The following is a 19,099-nucleotide window of genomic DNA, read 5'->3' as shown; positions in this document are numbered from 1 at the left end:
ACGCCCAACGTTCGAGCATCCGGTAGAGTTGGCTTTATAGTTTGTTTTTAACTGCAGTGGCACTCATGGTTAATGAGGAAACTCGATTATGTTCAATTTCCGGATACAGTGTTAGTAGAGTTCAGTGCAAATATGTAATACATGTTTGAACAGACACCCGTGAACGTTATCTGACAGCTAAGATGCCATGCAGACTTGTAAAAGATAGAAGATCGCCGCTGAACATAAAGGCGTTCCCGATATAAGAACTAGATATCTTAAAGTGTACAAAGTGGAAAGATTTAACAATATATAGGCAAACAAAGGAGTATTTTTAGCTAGATTACATAACGCATTCCTAAGACTTTACGCTACGCTGTAGAACCTTTCTTCTATCTCAGTGAAATGTAAATAGCATTGATTCAATAAGAAGTCAGTATAAGCTATTTGCTACTTGTAATGTTAATATTGTTTGTTACAGTAAAATAACTGTCGGTAGAAAAGTATGGCTAGTCTATACCCAAACCTCGATCGTGTGGAGTTGTAGCTTGTCATGTTAAAACTGAATAAAATTTAGTTCGTCTTTTCGGTAGCGATAACAAAAGAATGGGAAAGTTTACAGGAGCGAAAGACGGGCAGTAACGGTACAACAGTTGTCAAAATACGCTTGTGCAGAAAACGGAAAGAAACAACTTTTTACAGAATTATAGAGTGGGGTGGAGGAAGATGGAACACCTTTAGCACATATTGTCCGAATATCCTGATCGTGTTTTAAACAATTAACAACGACCGATCGGAGGCGTGGGCATATAGTTTTATATTTCTTTAAGTGTTCTTTGTTTACTACTAAATGGGGCGAGAAAATAGAGTTAGTAGGTGTTCCATCTTCCCCCACCCCACTGTATAATAAGAGCGTAGTCTTACGACCGAAAAAATGTGGTTAATTGGTCAAAACGCGGTTAGTAAATATGAGATTTGGGTGCTAAGATTTATTTCATCTTAACCCACAGCAAACTGCAACTGGAATTTGGTATAAATACCACCAAATATACCGTATAGTCACGCTGCAAATCAAAATGAACGACATTAGTATGAACTGTTCATAACCCTGAACTGTTCATAACCCTTACTGAAGCATATTCAGAAAAGCATGGATAATGTAATGCTAGTAATTCATCAAGTTTGCTAATGGGTTTGATAGGTGTTACATTAATAAAACGTTCCACGCGCTGAAAGACAGTTGGCAACCACACATAGTACTTGAGGTTTCAGGACTAAAATATACGATGCGTAATATACCTTGGGATACTTTCGAGTATGAATGAAAATGCAAGGAATCGGCTACTGTTGCGCAAGAAACTGTGTGTATTGGTTTCTCTATTCCCGGAAAGCATGTGAGACGCGGTTTCAGCCACTCGTGTTCTGTGCAATGCTTTATAGTCTGACTTGTCTAGTCTCGATTAGTCTGCTTCGTGTAGCATCTTGACAGTTCGTTAAAAAGCACAGGGTTACCCATAGGGTATAACAACAGTAAAAACATTACCAAGTACTCCGGAAGCAATGACACAGTGAAAGAATTTCCGTGTTGCAGCAGCTCTTTCCTCGCTTAGAGCAGTAAACAAGTCCAAACCCAAGCACCAGATGAGTGAAGGCGATCTAACATGCGAGAGAAGCGCCGCTGTACGTTTTACCTGCGAGTAATTATCAGTTTGAAATATTTCTTGTTGTACTGTTACCCGAGTAACATCAACTGCGAGGGTGTAAAGCAGTTGCTATATAGTTCGCGTATATTTAGATAATCTGTGATACAAATGCAGGCGTACAAGTCGTACTTACCGCAACATACAGTAACGTATAGAAAACACGTGCAGGCTAGAGATGTTTCACCGCAATGTTTTGAAAGTGACGTAGCCAACAACGAGTTGAAGCATGTCGACCTGCTTATTGACGTTACGAAACCGCAACAACGTTTGAGGTTGTATATTCAAGTTGTGTTCATAGCTTATTCACGCTTAGATTTACTGCAAGGTTACAAAAGGTGTGATTTGATTTAGCATGATATTTTAACAGAAGTTTTGTGCAGAAGTCTTTTTAAAATTGTTTTGATTGATTAGGTTATTTCCGTGTATATTGCAGATCCTATATATGGTTTATAACCATATCGCAAATGGAAGCTATTAGCATTTTAAACCTTATTTAATGGTATTCATACAAAATTAACATAAAACTAGTTTTTAAACGGATGTCGATGGTCTTTACCAAATATATGTTTCATGGACTTGTCTAAATGACTTTCCATGCAGATTCCTTATTGTTACTTACTTCGTTTGTGTATATTAGTAACGGTAGGCTATTTCAGTAAACGTTACATTGGCGCCAGAGCAGTGAACGCATATTTAAACTGGACATAAAACCTATATGCTTGCATTGGAGCGACCACTGGCGTTTTTAACATTACTCGAGTTATGAATACTGTCAATATTTGAAGAGCGACGAACCGTTTAAGGTTTATAAGTGATCACCGGTAGTTGACACGATATACGAAGCTACTAGTTGGAAATTCCGAAGCTAACTGCGAGTATGAGCCGCATGAAAAGGAAGTTACATCACTGCATTCAATACTTTTTCGGTAAGTAGATTTTGTTATGTTTTTTTGATTTATTAATACATTATGGCGTTTTCATCACAACAATTTGTTAGAGAGGTGTTAAATAAATCAAATTTTCATTTAATTTGATTTTAATGTACTATTTAAGCGCATAACCATACACATTAAACTTGTTTACCTCATATGAGTCAACGAACGAATCTAAAAAAACGCGTGATCATAATATTTGTCTCGGGTCTCGTGCTTTCGTTTTTAAAAGGTGAAAACAACCCAACTCAATTATAACAATGGTTCTAATCTTATGGTAGTTTGGGTTCTACATGCACGGAATTTTTGTTTACTATAGAGTAGGATGGGGGAAGACGGGACACTTTTAGCACATAATATTCAAATATCTTGATCGTGTTTTAAACAATTAACAACGGTGTATGGGAGTCGTAAAGATACGGTTTTATAATACTTTAAACGTTCTTTGTTTACTACCAAATGACACGAGAAAATAAAATAAAAAGGTGTCCACTCTTCCCCCACCCTACTATATGTGTGTTTACCAAGATGAGTTTAAATTAAGTTAAAAATTAAAGTTTCTTGATCTGCACAGTAAATTTTCGTAATGTTTAAACAAGTGTGAAAATATACTGTAGCACTGTAGCGTACGCGAGTATATAAAGCTTAAAAACTTCAGTAAGATTAATTTATTATCTCTTCAATTATGGTAAAACCGAAATTAATGAAACGTCGACAATCTTTATAGCACGCTATATGAATATAATGTATTGAACTACATAGATTAAATGTATTTACATAACGATATATAGATCAACGTGTAACACCAGCATATAGGTAAGGTATTTATATAACGCTGGTAAAAAAGTCATAGAAAAGAACATCCAACATACAATACACGCAGAATTGTGTGGCAGTGGTGTAATTAATGTTTAATTGACCGTAAACAAGTTTATTTGTTCAAAGTACTTCACATTTTTACGAAAGGATAAGAACCTTTTACGACTGAGCAATTGTATTATTTATATACCAGTTTAAAAAACCTAACTACAATGTTACATACGCGTGTATACGTGCAAGGGGGCACGAGGTTTATGAAACAGAACATCCGTGTTATAACGATCGTAACTGCTCCGCCATGCGAGGATAAATAATAAGTTACATTCATTCATTTGCTCATCTAATTGAGATTCACATCACAAATACAGTGTAAACTTGGTCTTTCTCTTTAAACCTTGTTTACTTTTTACGCAGTTTACGTCATATTATACGCATTGTTTGCGTTTATTGTTGCTGGTCACGTGACAAACCGAACTCTGGAATGTTCGAATGGAATGTCCATGCCTGTGACGTCACTATGCGATGGAAGCATCGATTGCAACGATGACGAAATATATTTTGGGCGAGGTTTTAAATGCAAAGTCAACGGCAATCAAAGGTAAAATACCTAATACAAAACATTACCCAAAGCTTGTTATTTTACATTTAACAAAGTTATTACTTTATTTATAGTAGAGTGGGTTAAAATGTGACGTGTTTTTATTCACCTTTTTTCGTCCCCTTTGGTAGTAACCAACGGCTATTAGCAAATTTTAGGAAAATAATCGTTGTTATTTGATCAAAACACGACGATCGGGAAATATGAGATTTTGCTGCCAAGGTTTTTCCATTTTACCGCACAGTGTATATAATTGTAATAAAAAAACTCTACTCAGTATCAGTTATAATACGGTAGAGTAAAAATCACCTTTAAAGTCGTCATGGTCGAATTTTAACAACGCATTTTTGGCTCTTAAAACTTTATCACAAGCGTAAATTGAGCAGCATAGCTTTATATATGAGTGATGCTTTTGCAAGATTGATGTCAACCTATTACCATAGTGGGTGGTCAGCAACTGTCCGTAAAAACAGAGTGTGCAGATAAAACAGAACTGTTTGCTGTTGCGTGATTAGGACGGTTATTTACACACTAAGCGCCCAAAATAAATATGACATTAATATAGAGATAACTGCTGAGCGGCTGTGGAATATTTGGCAAATTGTGGTTTTAAATCATACTAAAACTGCGCTTATATATCGCAGAATTTTGTTTATATTTTAATGTTGATTAATGTAGGATATAGAAATATGATACGCCAGTTTGTATGATAATTGTTATATTTATTTCTAATTCGAAATACATACAAACTGCAACAAGGGCCTGCGTTATCTAAGTATTGATCCAACATGTGTTTTAAATCTCCATCTCGAATTGGTGGTTACTTAATCGATCCCGAGATTTAAAATTGTCGTTAATTGTCGTCTGGAATTACCACCAAACCGAACAACCTAAATTTCATCAAATTTTAATCAAATAAATTTCCACAGGCGTTGCGTCATCCCGCAGAGTATTCTACATGATGACGTTGCTGACTGTGACGACCAATCAGATCTCTGTTTCCATAAAAACGGTGACGTAGATTTTAGAAGATGCTTCCAGTGTGTTAGAAGTTTGGAATATATTTCTCGAACACAGGTGACGTCATATTGTATTTTATTACGTCAGCGATGCCATATATCGTCCGGCACTGTTGCAAAGTGTTTAACGCGTCTGCCGCCATGGCCAACTGAAATGTATGTTCTGGAAGGCCATTTTATCGCAAGCACAGAGTCAAGGGTTCGAAGCTCAAAGTGGCTACCCTTGTGGGCGTGTGTGTCATTAGACTGTCGTTGCCCGCCACGCGAGGATAAATAAATTCGAAATAATGTTCCATATTAGTCTATAAAAAAACTATGAAATTTTAAAACTTGGGCACACCACCGTTAATGCCTGACGTCAGAGCAGTATAAAATTACCGCGTAATACAGAAACCGTATCCTATATCACGTATTAGTTGGGAGATTTTCCTAAGTGTGATCAATATGTTTGTTTTAACTTTTTAACGAAAGAAAGTTCCTTAAGGGCAAATACTTTGATACACGATACCCTACATTCCCCGCAACCCATTACGTTTATTTGCACTGTTTTTTTTGGGGGGGGGATATTTTTCTCGGTCTGATACCCGCCATTTTACGTCATCGTGTCCTTCTCCTTAGGTGTGTGATGGAATCATCGACTGTTTGGATTTATCGGACGAATGCCTCTGTCTCTCAAACCACGAAAACAGACCACAAACCAGAAATCCAATCTGTGAGCAGCTGACGATAAGACACCCTTCTGATATCCCGGTGTTTTCGACTAATTTGTCGGCGAACTCGACAACCGGCTGCCGAACAGGACAAGTGACTTGTAGGGCGAATACTAGCGAGCCTACTGTTTGCATTCAGGCGGAGCTTGTATGTGATGGGAGAAAGAATTGTCCGTTAGGGGACGATGAAGAGTACTGCGAAAAGGAATTTAATTGCAAAGGTAAATTTAAAAGGTGAAATAGGTAAAATGATAATAACCGGCGCCGTTTTGAATTAGTAATTAGGCGCCTGACTTCAGCCCCAATAAAACGTGTGTGCCTTGGGCAAGGGACTTTAACGTTTATTGCTCCACAACCCAGTGGTCACTGATAAGTTGTCTAGATTGTCAGCTATACAAAAAAACACAATCACGTATAAAGGTACAAATGTGGTCACTCGTAAGTTGAAACGGGGTGTATGAATCAGAACATCCGTGTTGTCAGTTAACCTTACTGAAACATTCATGTAATATGAAGTCCTATATCGAACAAAACGCCCGTGTTTTGAAGACTGCAAACAGATTACAATTATTTATACCAGCGAGCTATGCTTGTTTTCGTTAAATTGTTAATTTTTAGAAACCTAATTTTTAAAAACGTAAGTACTCGAACAAGGGTGTTAGCAGAAGTAAACTAAAGACTTCGATTAATCACGATTTTAACCGGTTTTATTTGACGTAGAACTTAACCCATATAGAGTAGAATAGGTTCAGTGCTCGATTCATGTATTAACATAACATCCATTTTTTCTATTTCCAACGCCTGGATCTATAGTTGGTACCAGGCACTATCACTGTTACTTTATATTTCAACGAAATAAAGCGGACATCCTTGTTATGAATCTAAATATAAATATAAAGTAGGCAAACACACACCTACAAACTAAAGTAAAACAATTCGTGTTCCACAGGATCCGTATTATCCCGTTACGTAAATAGAACCGTTAAAATTGTTATTGATAGTAAATTGGGAAAAGATGGGACACATTTAGCACATAATGTCCAAATCTCCTGATCTTATTTCAAGCAATTAAAGACGGTCTATAGGAGTCATGAGAATACGGTTTTATAATACTTTGAATGGGATGAGGAAATAGAATGAACGGGTGTCCCATCTTCCCCCACCCTACTATAGGCTCCTTAAGCTCTTAAACCATGTCATTTAATATGCGTAAATTTCAATGTTCTAAAATCTAAAAATTAAACGCCTAAGTACGACTCCGTTGGTCGTGCACTATATGCATTTGGCTCGGTAGTGACGAACGACGAAAGCTACGATTTTGGCTTAAAGGGGATTAGGGGATAGCCTTTTAATCTGTTGAGTGCCGCAGTAAGACCAAACCCTTGCACACTTAAACCGTGACATTGATTAATCGTATTTTAACTTGCAATGAATCACGCAAGACCACGCGTTATTTCTGGTTCGTTAAGCTGCATACCGCATGCCTACATACCAGCGCGCTATAAGTAAGAATATAAAGGGGTGATAGTTGACTGATTGCTGTTAATGAACACTTATGCACCTGTGCTCATTGTCGAGTTATAATGTGTTTTCTTATACCCAGTGTATTGTGTATTTACGCTTACTGTGGAGTGTGGCTTTTATACTCCAGGTACAGATTGTGTATTTAAACAGCCTTGGTCGATTTATTAGGCGTTACTAAAACACGATACGGTCGTAAAATGTGTATTATGCTTACTGTCAAGTTAAAAGACGGGTAAAATATACAATAATTACAATTACTTTCTTACAATACCTTGTAGCATTTCTGAGGTATTTATTTTTAAAGGTAGCAACGCGACAGCGACTTCGTGTGACGGTGAAGCTACATGCGAAGATTTCAGCGACGAATGTGACGCTGGCTGTTGGGATCCACCAGAATACTGTGGTGTGATCAAAAATGGACGCTTCCAGTGTTCTGAGGATACAAATACAAGGTTTCAAAACAGTAGCATCGGACACGCTTTGGATCCTAGCCTTGTATGCAATAATGTGATAGATTGCCCACTGAGCAATGCAGATGAGACAAACTGTTCTACTTCAAGCCACTATTACTGTTGGAGTAAGTAAAGATTCTCCTAGAAATGCGGGCATATAGTATTGTTGGCTAATACAGATACTGTTAGCACCTAAATCTAATTCATTATCGAGTTTTAAACAATTAAAAACGCTATGTTAAGAGCGGCGAGAACATGGTTACATAGTTCTGTGATTATTCTTTGTTTAGTACTAAATGGGACAGGATAAGTAAATGAAAAAACATGTCCCATCTTACCCCACCCTACTATATAGTAGGGTGGGGGAAGACGGGACGCTTTTTAACTCTATTTACTAGTCCCATTTAGTAGTAAACAAAAAACATTCAAAGAATTATAAAAGTATATTCCTACGACTTCCATGGACCGTTGTTAATTGTTTAAAACATGATCAGTATATTTGAATATTTTGTGTTGAAAGTATCCCATCTTCTCCCAACCTACTATATATTAAAAACGTTTTAAACTGTTGTGCTTCGACCGTCTAGACTACAGTGTAGACGCCTCCAGCCAATAGGTTACAGGTTCAAGGCCCATCGGTGCTACTGTTGGAGTGCATGTGTCCTTGAATAAGACTCTTGAGGGAGAGTGTTTTAACCCAGTGGTTACTAATGAGTTGTCTAAATTATCAGCCACACATCACACAAAAAAAAATTATTCATTAATACCTACATTAATTTTCAGATAGTGATGTCACTTTTGTCAATATTTCCTATCTTTTCGATCAAAGAAGTAACTGTGAGGACAAAAGTGATGAATGTCCAGAATATTTCCACAAAGGCAAAACTTTAACGTATACATACCGTAATGACTTGATTCGAAATCCAATTCTACAAATCATAGTCTGGCTCGTGGCTGTTATATCACTTGGTGGAAACTCCATAGTTATCATTGGGACATCCAGGGAGTTGTGGCGGGACAGACAGGTTGAGAAACTGGGACGTCTTGCTAAATGCAACCGGACATTTGTTCTCAATTTGGCTGTGGCTGATTTTATGATGGGGTTGTATCTACTTATGCTCGGAATTGCAACAGCGGTTAAGTCAGATAGGTAAGATTAGGAAAAATAGTGTTATGAACAAAATTTTAAAATACATTTATTTTTTTAAAGTTTAAAAAAAAAATTTGTTTATAAAAAATTCTTTATTCAGTAACATTATTGTCAGGAACAGGATATTTGGAAATTATGCGCTAAAATGTCCCGTTTTACCCCACCCTACTATAACTTATTCATATGTTTATAGATACTGCAGCAGTGATAGAACTTGGCGCACCAGCCACTTATGTTCCATCATGGGAATCATGGCTCAATTCTCATCACAAACGTCTGTTCTTTTACTTGTCCTAATGACATCATACAGGCTGTATGGGACACTACGTCCTTTTCAAGTAGAAGAATCAAAGCTTTTGGGTGGAGCAGCATTTTTAACAGGGTGCTCATGGATGTTGTCTTTCATGTTGTCTTTCCTACCACAGGTAAGATTGTAAATATTGTGTAAGTGTGTGGCATCATGTATTACATTGGGTGTGACTAGATTTAGTGTCTTCATTTGTGTGGGGTAAGATATTTAAAGTAACACGATTCAGTTAGGAGAAATTGACCACAAACCTTTACAATAAAGTATCGATATATTTTAATCATTCGGCAAATAGTGCAACTTATCAGTCAGGCTGGCAGGGTTCAAATTATTGCTTATTACACAACAATAGTATATATAATGTATAGACAAGTGTCTGACTCTTTAGACACTTATAGTGCATACAAAAATTGAGTTATGTCTTTTTGAATATTTTGATTATAATTTACACCCTATTGTTATATTAGATACTTTAACTCATTATGTGAATCGTAAAAGTAAATCTCATTTCAAGAAGCATCAAAAATCTTTCTTTTTTCAGTTTCGATCCCTAATGGATTACTTTATATCTGAGTATTGGCTACCGATGCCATTTCTTACTTTTGATTTTGTCAACAAAACTACGCTAAGGGAATTGGTTCTTAGATTGGATACGATCAAAAATGGCGAAAATTCAACCTTAGATAATGAAGGTTATTTTTAGGTCAATTGCTTTTGTTTATTTAAAATTTTTTTTTTTGATAAAAAAACAAGCGAGTAAAATAACATAACATATACAATATGTTAGGTTTTCTGGGGTTACAGTTTGGACTTTGTCAATTAAATATCTTTTTATAACTAAATGAACCTGTGAAATAAAAAAAAGGGATATGGAAGTCATGAGGATATGGTTTTATAATTCTTCGAATGTTCTTTGTTTACTACCAAAAAGTGACGAGAAAATAGAATGAAAATGTGTTTCATCTTTCCCCATCATACTATATGTATATAAGTTATAAAGTTAAGTTACCCAGGTTATAAGATGCTTGTTCATGAATGCAAATATAAACTTCACATTTTATAGACTTACAGTGGCGATCAATGATATCTTATGTCAAGAAGTCTAACATACGAGCAATACATCCAGATTGGAATAAAACATACAATGTTCCTATTGGTAAGCGCTCGTAAAACAAGCATTTCCACTCTGTTGCACTTGTTGTTTCTGTTATAGTTGTCAAATTTAAAAGAAAGTTGTAGTTGGTACAGAACCTTACAGCGAAAACCATGTAATACATATTGAAAACATACAACTTCATATGTCAGTGGTATATAGATTTATAGCTATAGCTGTGATCTAGATTTTTATTTGCACTCATTTTTGTTTCATTTGCTCTCATTTGCGCACAATGTGTATAATACAGAACACTAGTGTTGTAACGACTGTCATTACTCCATCACATGAGAGTAAATACATTGTATTCATTCATGTCGCCATAGGCACCCTAGTGTAACCTGTATTAGTACAACCATTTCAAATGCAAATGTCAATTTCAGGTTACTACAACAAATACCCACTTTGCCAGCCTTTCTTTTACCCCAATTTGGGTGAAACTGGTTGGGAATACATGACGTCCATCATCGTACTTAACTTTGTAGCCTTCGTGTACATAGCAGTTGCTTACGTTGTGATATATAGAGCATCTTCCAGACCAAATGTAAGAAAGAGTGTTAGAAGGAGGTCACGTCAGTGGCGAAGAGATAACAGGAAAATGCAAAAGAAAGTAATGTTGCTTGGTGGGTTGTGTTTTGTATGTATTAGAAATTTATATTTATTTCTATGTATTATGCTGGAAATCAAAATGTGTTTGTATTGTCTAGCATAAGTGAAAATGTATTAATATTAAAGGGACAGTTTTCAACAAATGGTAGCATCCTGGGAATTTATAGGTGATTTTTAATACCCCTAAATTTTCGTGTTTGTAACTGAAACTGTTGTTTATCCGCAAGTCAAACCTTATATTTTTAACACCAATCTGTTATAGTGGCAACTGATATGGCATGTTGGCTTCCCATCTGTATAATATTTCTACTCCGTATGTCCGGGGTTCAAGTCCATGATGTGGTGCATGGAATTACAGGTAATATACTGCACTATCAGATCTTTAAAAAGTCGTCTAAAAAAGTTAAACGTATATCATGGAATTCACATTATTATGTTTTAACAGGTACCGTCTTACTGCCGATAAACAGTGCTATGAACCCCATTATATACTCCACTACTGTCAACAAAATACGGGATATTTGCCGCAAAAAGAAGCGTGGTGGATACTATGATACCAGCAGTGATGCAAGTGATGCCGCTCGGTATTCTGTTGACCCAGTATATGTTAGACAAAGCACAGTTTCAACTGAGGCAACACTTTCAATAGGAAAACCAACTAATGGAAGTTTAGGTAATGATCATAAAACTAAATGTATGTAAATTATTTACCCTTACGTGGCGGGCAACACCAGTTGTTTATAACATGGGTGTTCGGTTTCATACATTTGGTGCCAGTTTATGAGTTACCATATATCTTTGTGATTTTTATGCATAGCTGACATTTTGGAAAATTCATTAGTGACCATGGATTGGAGCTATTGAGCTAGAAACTATAACCAACCCTTCACTAAATCCAACTTTTTTAACATTAAATTTAAAATAACAAAAAGTAACTTGTTTTATTGTAGGAAACATTAATAATACTGGGAAGTCCAGCAAACCTGGTGTGCGTTTCAATTTTGGGGCAGTTAACGGAAGTAAGAAAAAACCTGTTAACTTTCAAGCGTCTGAAGAACCTTCAGAAGCCCCATGTTCGTTGGCAGAGAGACAAGAATCGTTAAATACTGCACTCGTGAACGAGGACACCACAAATGATATTTTACCGAGTTTAAATAATAACCAGCATGAAGACTTTATGTTAATTACCAGAGGTATGAAAGAAAGTGTTCTTTGAAATCACATTTATGTTGTTTTTGTTTTATATGCACACTTTACACTATTACACTGCCTAAAAGAGCACACTTGTGTTATCTGTCTTGTATTTTCATACAATAATAGTAGCAGCATTTCAAAAGAAAGTATAGCAGAAAAAATGCCATCCAAATAAGAAATGTACGACCCATTTGGTATTGATGGTGTTTACAGTTGAAGTATCTCAGTTATTACTGACTACTTTATGGTTCCCTTTCAGACGATAGTTTGCGTCTTCTAGAATTTTCTTTGTGACGCTTCTTCTCTTTTTTATGATGTTTATGATGTCGTGAATCCGGTGAAGAGTCGCGTCGTTTTGACTTCTTAGAAGATTTGTAAACTCTTTCATGTGATCGTTCATGTTTGTGATCACGGTTTTCATGAGTGTCACCATGTGAGTGGTGTTTGTAGGGACGGGTCTCATCTCTCTTTTCACGAAAATCACTTTCACGATCATGAGACATGACTGCAGTTGACTTTTCACGGTTGTGATCACGGTCTTCACGAGCATTTTGTGAACGATTTCTTTTGTGAGTCGTGGAACTTTCACTTCTCTCACGTTTATCACAATCACGGGAACTATGTTCATGTGATATATTGCTTGATTTATCACAAGTTGGTCTTTCATCCGAAGTGATGCCGGATACACTACAAATATAAATATGGTAGATGAAGTCAATGACTTCTAATATAAATGGATGACACCTATATGTTTTAGCTGAACAAAAAAATGTGTTCATATAAAACCATATATGACTGTTTTTTTGTATGGTTGACGATTTGGACAACCCATTAGTGATCATTGGGTTGGAGTAATTGTCGTTAAGTCTTAAGTGCCTTGCCAAACGACACATATGGCCACAAGGCTATAACAGTAGCAGCAATCAGATTTGAACCAGTAACCTCTGGGTAAGAAGCAGCAGTGGCTATCACGACAACAGACAGTAATACAACAACATGCTTGACACAAACCTTTTGTTAGACCATGCCAGTTTAAGTTCTTCCATGTGAATTTTTAACACATCGCGTACAATCTAAAAAAATGTATATTTATCAATTACTTAGAGTTGTAGTATCACTTGTTATAGTAGTATTAATTGTTATAGCACAAGTGTTTATTGTGCACAATATGTGACTGTATACACCTCATAGCTACCATTTATGTAGTGCGTTACTTTGCAAGTTCCATAGGTGCCAACCATACAAAATTACAGGGTAGGCAGGGTTAGTTGTAGACAATGCTGTGAAACAAATTTAACTTTCTGGTTATAATGTTTAATTGTTTACTGATCAATGCAGTGAGAAAGTTTCCAGGGTAAGCCTGCCTACCCTGTCACCCCAGGTTTTCGCCTATTTCCATCGCACATGGCGCCCTCTATAACAGGCCTGGACACCGTCGGCGCCTCTCTCGAAACTGGAGGCGGATGGTTTTGCAGCGCTTGTATGAATTGTAGACAATTTTGATGAGTTATTTGACGAATTATCGCATTAGATAGTATTTGCTCGTGGTTTTAGCAGTTAATACAGTATGAATGTTTAATTTATTATTCAGTTTACGCGTATTATGTGTATATATAACCCATGAGGTTAATCTAAATGCAATCATAAGGTTTTTTGATTAAGTAAGGTCTATCGCCAGGAGTTATATTATATATGCTCTGCTGCTGCACTGTGTTTCAAAACTACAAAATTCAAAGATTTCTTAAAATGTACATACCACTCAAAAATGAACTTAAGTCATTTTATGGATCTTTTTTGCAGGTTCTTTACCTAAGTGAGGTGTAATTGACTTACATCATCTATTTAAAGAATGTTGCTAAGTATGTGACAGTGAGGATTATTTATTTTAAAACTGTAATGGTCACTTACATGTTGAAAAATATTGAAACCCTTGTGTTAACTTACACACTGGAATCATCTTTATCAAAATCTGTGGCCCTCCAAATGTATTTCAACATTATGGCTAAAACAATTGGGGGTGTGGTAAAGAAGCAGCAAGAAATAGTTATAACAACGGTTTCGACCATTTGTGCATTGGCGTACAGATTGCAACAGAAATCCGACTCCAGCAGAAAAGTAATGACTCTATGACAAGTCCAGGTTACAACCTAGTTTATTCGACAAAACGACATCACGCTACAGATAACAGTGAGAATTGCAAAGGCATTACAAGGCCCAACTGCCAGTCCATACAGCACTGGAAGAGCTTATAAAAATGGCGAGAATTAAAAATGCAAGAAGAAGCATTACACACAAGAAGAACATTATACAGCAAGGCAAAGTTTCTCTGCATTGTCACAGGAAAAAGTCTCTCAGCATTATTGATAAATGCAAGCATTGTCATACAGGGGTTACAGGAAACAGTCAAGGTGCATATTGCATACACATTACGCCAGCCGGACAGATCACATTTCTTTGCCTTGATTCCAATGTTTGCATACTTCACCTAAGAATGTCAAGTCATCAGTGTTGTCAATCTTGGAAGTCATTCTGGTCAGTGTTTTTGTACTGGAGGGCTTTCATATGATGCTCTTGAAGATAAAAAATAATCAAATGCCCCGGCAAGTTCCTCACCAGAAAACACAAGCTTACCAACTAAATAAGCAGTTGCATTTGAATTTTTGTAGTCTGTAAGAAGCATGTACGGCTTGGCTTAAGAAGCATGTACGGATTATGGGAGAAAGGAATATTTGTTTAAGCGGTTGGAATCAAACTTTTGTGGACACACAATGACGATATGTTGTTCCTTGGAATGGACTGCAGCCATCTTGACCTGTATTGGTTACATGTGGTAAACAGAAAATTGGTGTTTTATCATCTGCATCTTAGTTCATATCCACTTGTACAACCTGTCACATAACCAGCCATACACATGATTTCTCACTATATCTTGCATACAAGCATTTTGTTATACATCTGACCTGTTTCAAAACTGACATTGTCTTTACCAGCATATACAAACCACAAAAGGGATAGCATTTCTTTTTAATTTGACTCATCTTTTTATTGTACAAATGTAATGTAACCAAAAATAAACTCAAATGACAATTTCTAAATTTATGTGACTTTGTGCAACTCAACAGTTTAAGAAGGGAAAAGTTATCTTTAACTATGATTAGCCTTTTGCCTCGACTGTGTCAATCTGTCCTGCTATTCTACCTAATACATCATTTCTCAAGTTTTTTTTGATAGAGCAGAACAGAGGCCCATTCTTGAGATCAATATTAGGATTATATGACAAAAAAAAAAAATGCCAAAAAGGGATCTCGAAAAGCAAGCAGTCTACTTAAATTCAAAAATAAACTGGGAAGTGGTAGGTCTTGTAGTTCAGAGAATATTTATAGTTAGAAAAGTTTTGCTAAAACGCTTGTGTGTCTTAAACAAACATAGCTTCAGTTAAAATTTTTCACTGTTGGCCAATCATACACATAATACACGCAAGCTAAATAAAAAAAAAAACAAAACATTTATACTGTACTAACTGCTAAAACTCCGAGCAAACACTATCTAATGCGATAATTCGTCAAATAACTCATCAAAACTGTCTACAATTCATACAAGCGCTGCAAAACCATCCGCCTCCAGTTTCGAGAGAGGCGCCGACGGTGTCCAGGCCTGTTATAGAGGGCGCCATGCCATCGCATTATAAAACCTCACTCATATAGATTATTAGATTTACTAAAAATTAAATGTTTCTAAAGTCCTGTTACCTCTGTTTGCGATCGTTTGGTAATATGAACATTCTTTGCGCGATAAGTTTGCCTTCTTCTTTTGTGGTCCCTCATATTTTTTCGGAAATCCAGTTCTGTTATTTTCTCTGAACCTAAAATGTAATTAGTCCTAAATATAAAAAGCTACGAGGTTATACCAGTCATTTTAAGAACATGTACGCCCACAATGGTAGCAGCAACGATCCTCAAACCCCTTAGCTCGAATGACAAAAACTTAAAATACGAACCAGACAATTTTTTCATTGTAGGGTCTTCAGTGAAGTCAACAAACAAATTTGGTTCAAGCCCTTTGTCAGTATCTGTTTTAATCTTTTCCATTATCCGATCATATACCAACAACTTCTGTTCAGTTGTTAGGGAGGTTGTGAATCTTTCATTTGTTCGAAGAGGTCCGGTATTAGGGGCAATACTGGATATAATTTCATCTAAAATAAATAATATCAATGTAATGAACAACTTTAATGAAAATGACTATGTTATTCTATGTACTGAGTCGAAACAATAACTTTTTACTGTGAGGGTCATAATTAACATATTTTACTAAAAAATATAATAGCATGAAATGTAAGCTTTAAAAAATTTTCATAGGCTGTTGAAGAACGCAGTCTTGGATATTATAACAGAAATGTATCTTATTAAGGTTTTTTTAAACAGAATTTATTTTTTGGTGGTGTTTAAAAAAACACAGTTAAGTGGAGTAAGAGTTATGAATGAACGTGACTGGGTTTACAATTGCATGACCGGAACGACAGTCGTTATTCCACGAGTGTTCTGTTTCATACACTTTTACACTGAATTTATACTAAACAGGCTGAAATTTTACATAATGCAAAACTCTAATGTAATATACAATACTGCAAATATAATCAGTTTGTAAAAAAATATATATTTGAAAGCAATGTTAAAATCTTTTTTTGTATAGAGATTTGATCCCGTAATAAATGAGTCATTGTGCAATACAAAAACTTGGCAAACAGAATCCTATCTGCCACAACCTGAAGAGACTGTGCACATACTTACCTATTTGAACCGAAGGAAATTGAAAGTCCGAATTTTCTTCGCTGATTATATCATTCACCTCATGATCAGAATATCCGTGTTTCTTCCATTTACATTTTGCAACGTGTTCGTTATATCTGTAAATGAATACGAATTAACCACAGTTGAAAGAACGTATGTAACTTAGTTTGTGTAACAGAAAAACGACAGTTGTTAAAACACAATTGTTCTGTTTCACTATACACTAATACACCAATACACGATTTATCACATTTTTAACTTTGAAGGTGTGTTTTTTGTATGACTGACAATTTGTTGTAGAATAATGTTTTTTCTTGTTCTCAAGAAAAAAGTAGTGTAAAAATGTAATAAATAAAAAAGGGTAAGTAGTGTAAAAATGTAAACACCACTGACTTGGAGCAATTGTTGTTAAGTGGCTTGCTCAAGAACACGTTACACTTATAGCCACAGGAACAACGATAGCAGAGACAACTTTTTGGTAAAACATGGGCTCAAACGTGCGGCAAATATTTTTTTTTTAAACAAAAAGTTATATAACAAATATATTAACATGCTTTTGGTAAAATTTGAATGAATGAATGAATGAATGTAACTTACTTTATCCTCGCGTAGCCGGAAAACGACAGTCGTTATCACACGGGTTTAACACCTCGTGCCAGCTTACGAGTTGCCATGTATGTTACTTTGTGGGTGATTATTTTTTTTTTTTTTTTGGATTTTTTCTTTTTTTTATGTATGGCTGATAATTTAGACAACCCATTAGTGACCACTGGGTTGGAGCAATTGCCGTTAAGTGTCTTGCCCAAGGACACATACGCAATTGCCGTTAAGTGTCTTGCCCAAGGACACATATTGCCCAAGGACACAATACCCACAATGGTAGCAGCGACGAGCCTTGAACCCATTACCTAATGGTTACAGGCAGGCGCGCTAACCACTACGCCACGGCGCCGGACAAAATGGTTACCTAATGGTTACAGGCAGGCGCGCTAACCACTACGCCACGGCGCCGGTTGCTGTGCCAAAAAAAATTTAATAACTAGGTGTTTTGTTTATATCATTATAAGTTAAACAACCAGAATGTGACAGAAAATTGACATTCGACCATATATATATTCTAACAATACATGCACCGTGCTAAATGCTACGAGCTTACTTTGCAAAAGTTAGCACATGGTTACGATTAATTGGACATTGAATTTCTTCTTTAGTTGGGCTTGACCATTCCAACTGTGCGTCAAATTTATTCAGGATATTTCTTGCAATTAATGTGTAGGCATTTAATTCACTGTTGTTGGTAATCGTTTGGTTCTCCATATTAATTTATAAAAAAAAACACAAACCGTATAACCTGTCTATGGTATAACCGCAAGCACAGAGTGAAAAAATATCCGAGAGGTGTTTTCCCTAAACTAGTACATAAACATCAGGGGGGAAGTTTTTATGTCAGTGGAACATTTTGTACGTTTGTGCAAATGCAGAGAAAAAATACCCTTTTTGTAAGGGTATGTGTTGTGCAAAAATTTATATTTTACTGGTTTGGGGTTACGTGTTTTTGCAAAAATTATTATTTATTGTGTGAGAGTATGTGTTGTGCGGAAAAATTGTATTTTTTATTTGTCTGAGGGCATGTGTTGTGCATAAATTATGATTATTAATTATGATTATTGATTAAAAATTAATATTTTTATTTGTGTGAGAGTGTGTGTTGTGCAAAAATTAATATTTTATACGTGTGAGAGTATGTGTTGTGCAGAAATTAATATTTTTTGTGTGAGGGTATGTGTTGTATAAAAATTAATATTTTAGTTGTGTGAGAGTATGTGTTGTGTAAAAATAACATATTTTTATGTGTGAGGGTATGTGTTGTGCAAAATTAATAATTTATTTGTGTGAGTGTGTGTGTTGTGCAAAAATTAATATTTTATTCGTGTGAAAGTATGTGTTGTGGAAAAATTAAAATTTATTTGTGTGAGGGTATGTGTTGTATAAAAATTAATATTTTAGTTGTGTGAGAGTATGTGTTGTGTAAAAATAACATATTTTTATTTGTGTGAGGGTATGTGTTGTGCAAAAATTATTATTTTAGTTGTTTGAAAGTATGCGTTGTGCAAAAATAATATATTTCTATTCGTGTGAGGGTATGTGTTGTGCAAAAAT

The 19,099-nt window shown here is 35.8% G+C and overlaps 2 protein-coding genes across 4 annotated transcripts; one reads left to right on the top strand and one right to left on the bottom strand.

The window, feature by feature from the left end:
- Positions 1-271: 271 nt before the first annotated feature.
- On the top strand, positions 272-15,244 carry LOC149725241 (uncharacterized). Of its 2 annotated transcripts, XM_089892331.1 has the most exons (14): positions 272-1,659; positions 1,851-2,608; positions 3,848-4,031; positions 4,961-5,108; positions 5,669-5,981; positions 7,589-7,861; positions 8,520-8,886; positions 9,080-9,311; positions 9,735-9,885; positions 10,257-10,349; positions 10,730-10,969; positions 11,218-11,313; positions 11,401-11,628; positions 11,906-15,244. In XM_089892331.1, exons 2-14 carry the CDS (start codon positions 2,560-2,562, stop codon positions 12,169-12,171), a joined length of 2,640 nt encoding a protein of 879 aa, XP_089748457.1. In that variant the 5' UTR covers positions 272-1,659; positions 1,851-2,559; the 3' UTR covers positions 12,172-15,244. The 2 variants fall into 2 exon arrangements, with proteins under 2 accessions (XP_089748457.1, XP_089748456.1); XM_089892330.1 differs by having other exon boundaries at positions 272-2,608.
- On the bottom strand, positions 12,240-18,307 carry LOC149725240 (U11/U12 small nuclear ribonucleoprotein 48 kDa protein-like). Of its 2 annotated transcripts, XM_089892344.1 has the most exons (6): positions 18,096-18,306; positions 16,940-17,055; positions 16,147-16,344; positions 15,899-16,011; positions 13,161-13,222; positions 12,240-12,836 (listed from the first exon to the last, which is right to left on the bottom strand). In XM_089892344.1, the coding sequence occupies exons 1-6, from the start codon at positions 18,254-18,256 to the stop codon at positions 12,392-12,394; spliced, it is 1,095 nt and encodes a 364-aa protein (XP_089748470.1). In that variant the 5' UTR covers positions 18,257-18,306; the 3' UTR covers positions 12,240-12,391. The 2 variants fall into 2 exon arrangements, with proteins under 2 accessions (XP_089748470.1, XP_089748471.1); XM_089892345.1 differs by lacking the exon at positions 16,147-16,344 and having other exon boundaries at positions 18,096-18,307.
- Between the last annotated feature and the right edge of the window lie 792 nt (positions 18,308-19,099).

The sequence above is a fragment of the Ciona robusta genome, chromosome 14 (assembly GCF_009617815.1).
Source record: "Ciona robusta chromosome 14, ASM961781v2".
NCBI lineage: Eukaryota > Metazoa > Chordata > Ascidiacea > Phlebobranchia > Cionidae > Ciona > Ciona robusta.
Note: the sequence above shows the minus strand (reverse complement) of the source record. Positions and strands in the feature narration are given on the sequence as shown.

Bases quoted from the DNA above. Each gene is read 5' to 3' on its own strand.
- LOC149725241 (XM_089892331.1), top strand. From the start codon at position 2,560: ATGAGCCGCATGAAAAGGAAGTTACATCACTGCATTCAATACTTTTTC. The intron at 2,609-3,847 runs GTAAGTAGATTT...CTTTTTACGCAG, and splicing joins CTGCATTCAATACTTTTTCG to TTTACGTCATATTATACGCA. The intron at 7,862-8,519 runs GTAAGTAAAGAT...ATTAATTTTCAG, and splicing joins AAGCCACTATTACTGTTGGA to ATAGTGATGTCACTTTTGTC.
- LOC149725240 (XM_089892344.1), bottom strand. From the start codon at position 18,256: ATGGAGAACCAAACGATTACCAACAACAGTGAATTAAATGCCTACACA. The intron at 16,012-16,146 runs GTTCGTATTTTA...ATTACATTTTAG, and splicing joins TACAATGAAAAAATTGTCTG to GTTCAGAGAAAATAACAGAA. The intron at 13,223-15,898 runs GTAACAGGACTT...ACATTTTTTTAG, and splicing joins CCAAACGATCGCAAACAGAG to ATTGTACGCGATGTGTTAAA.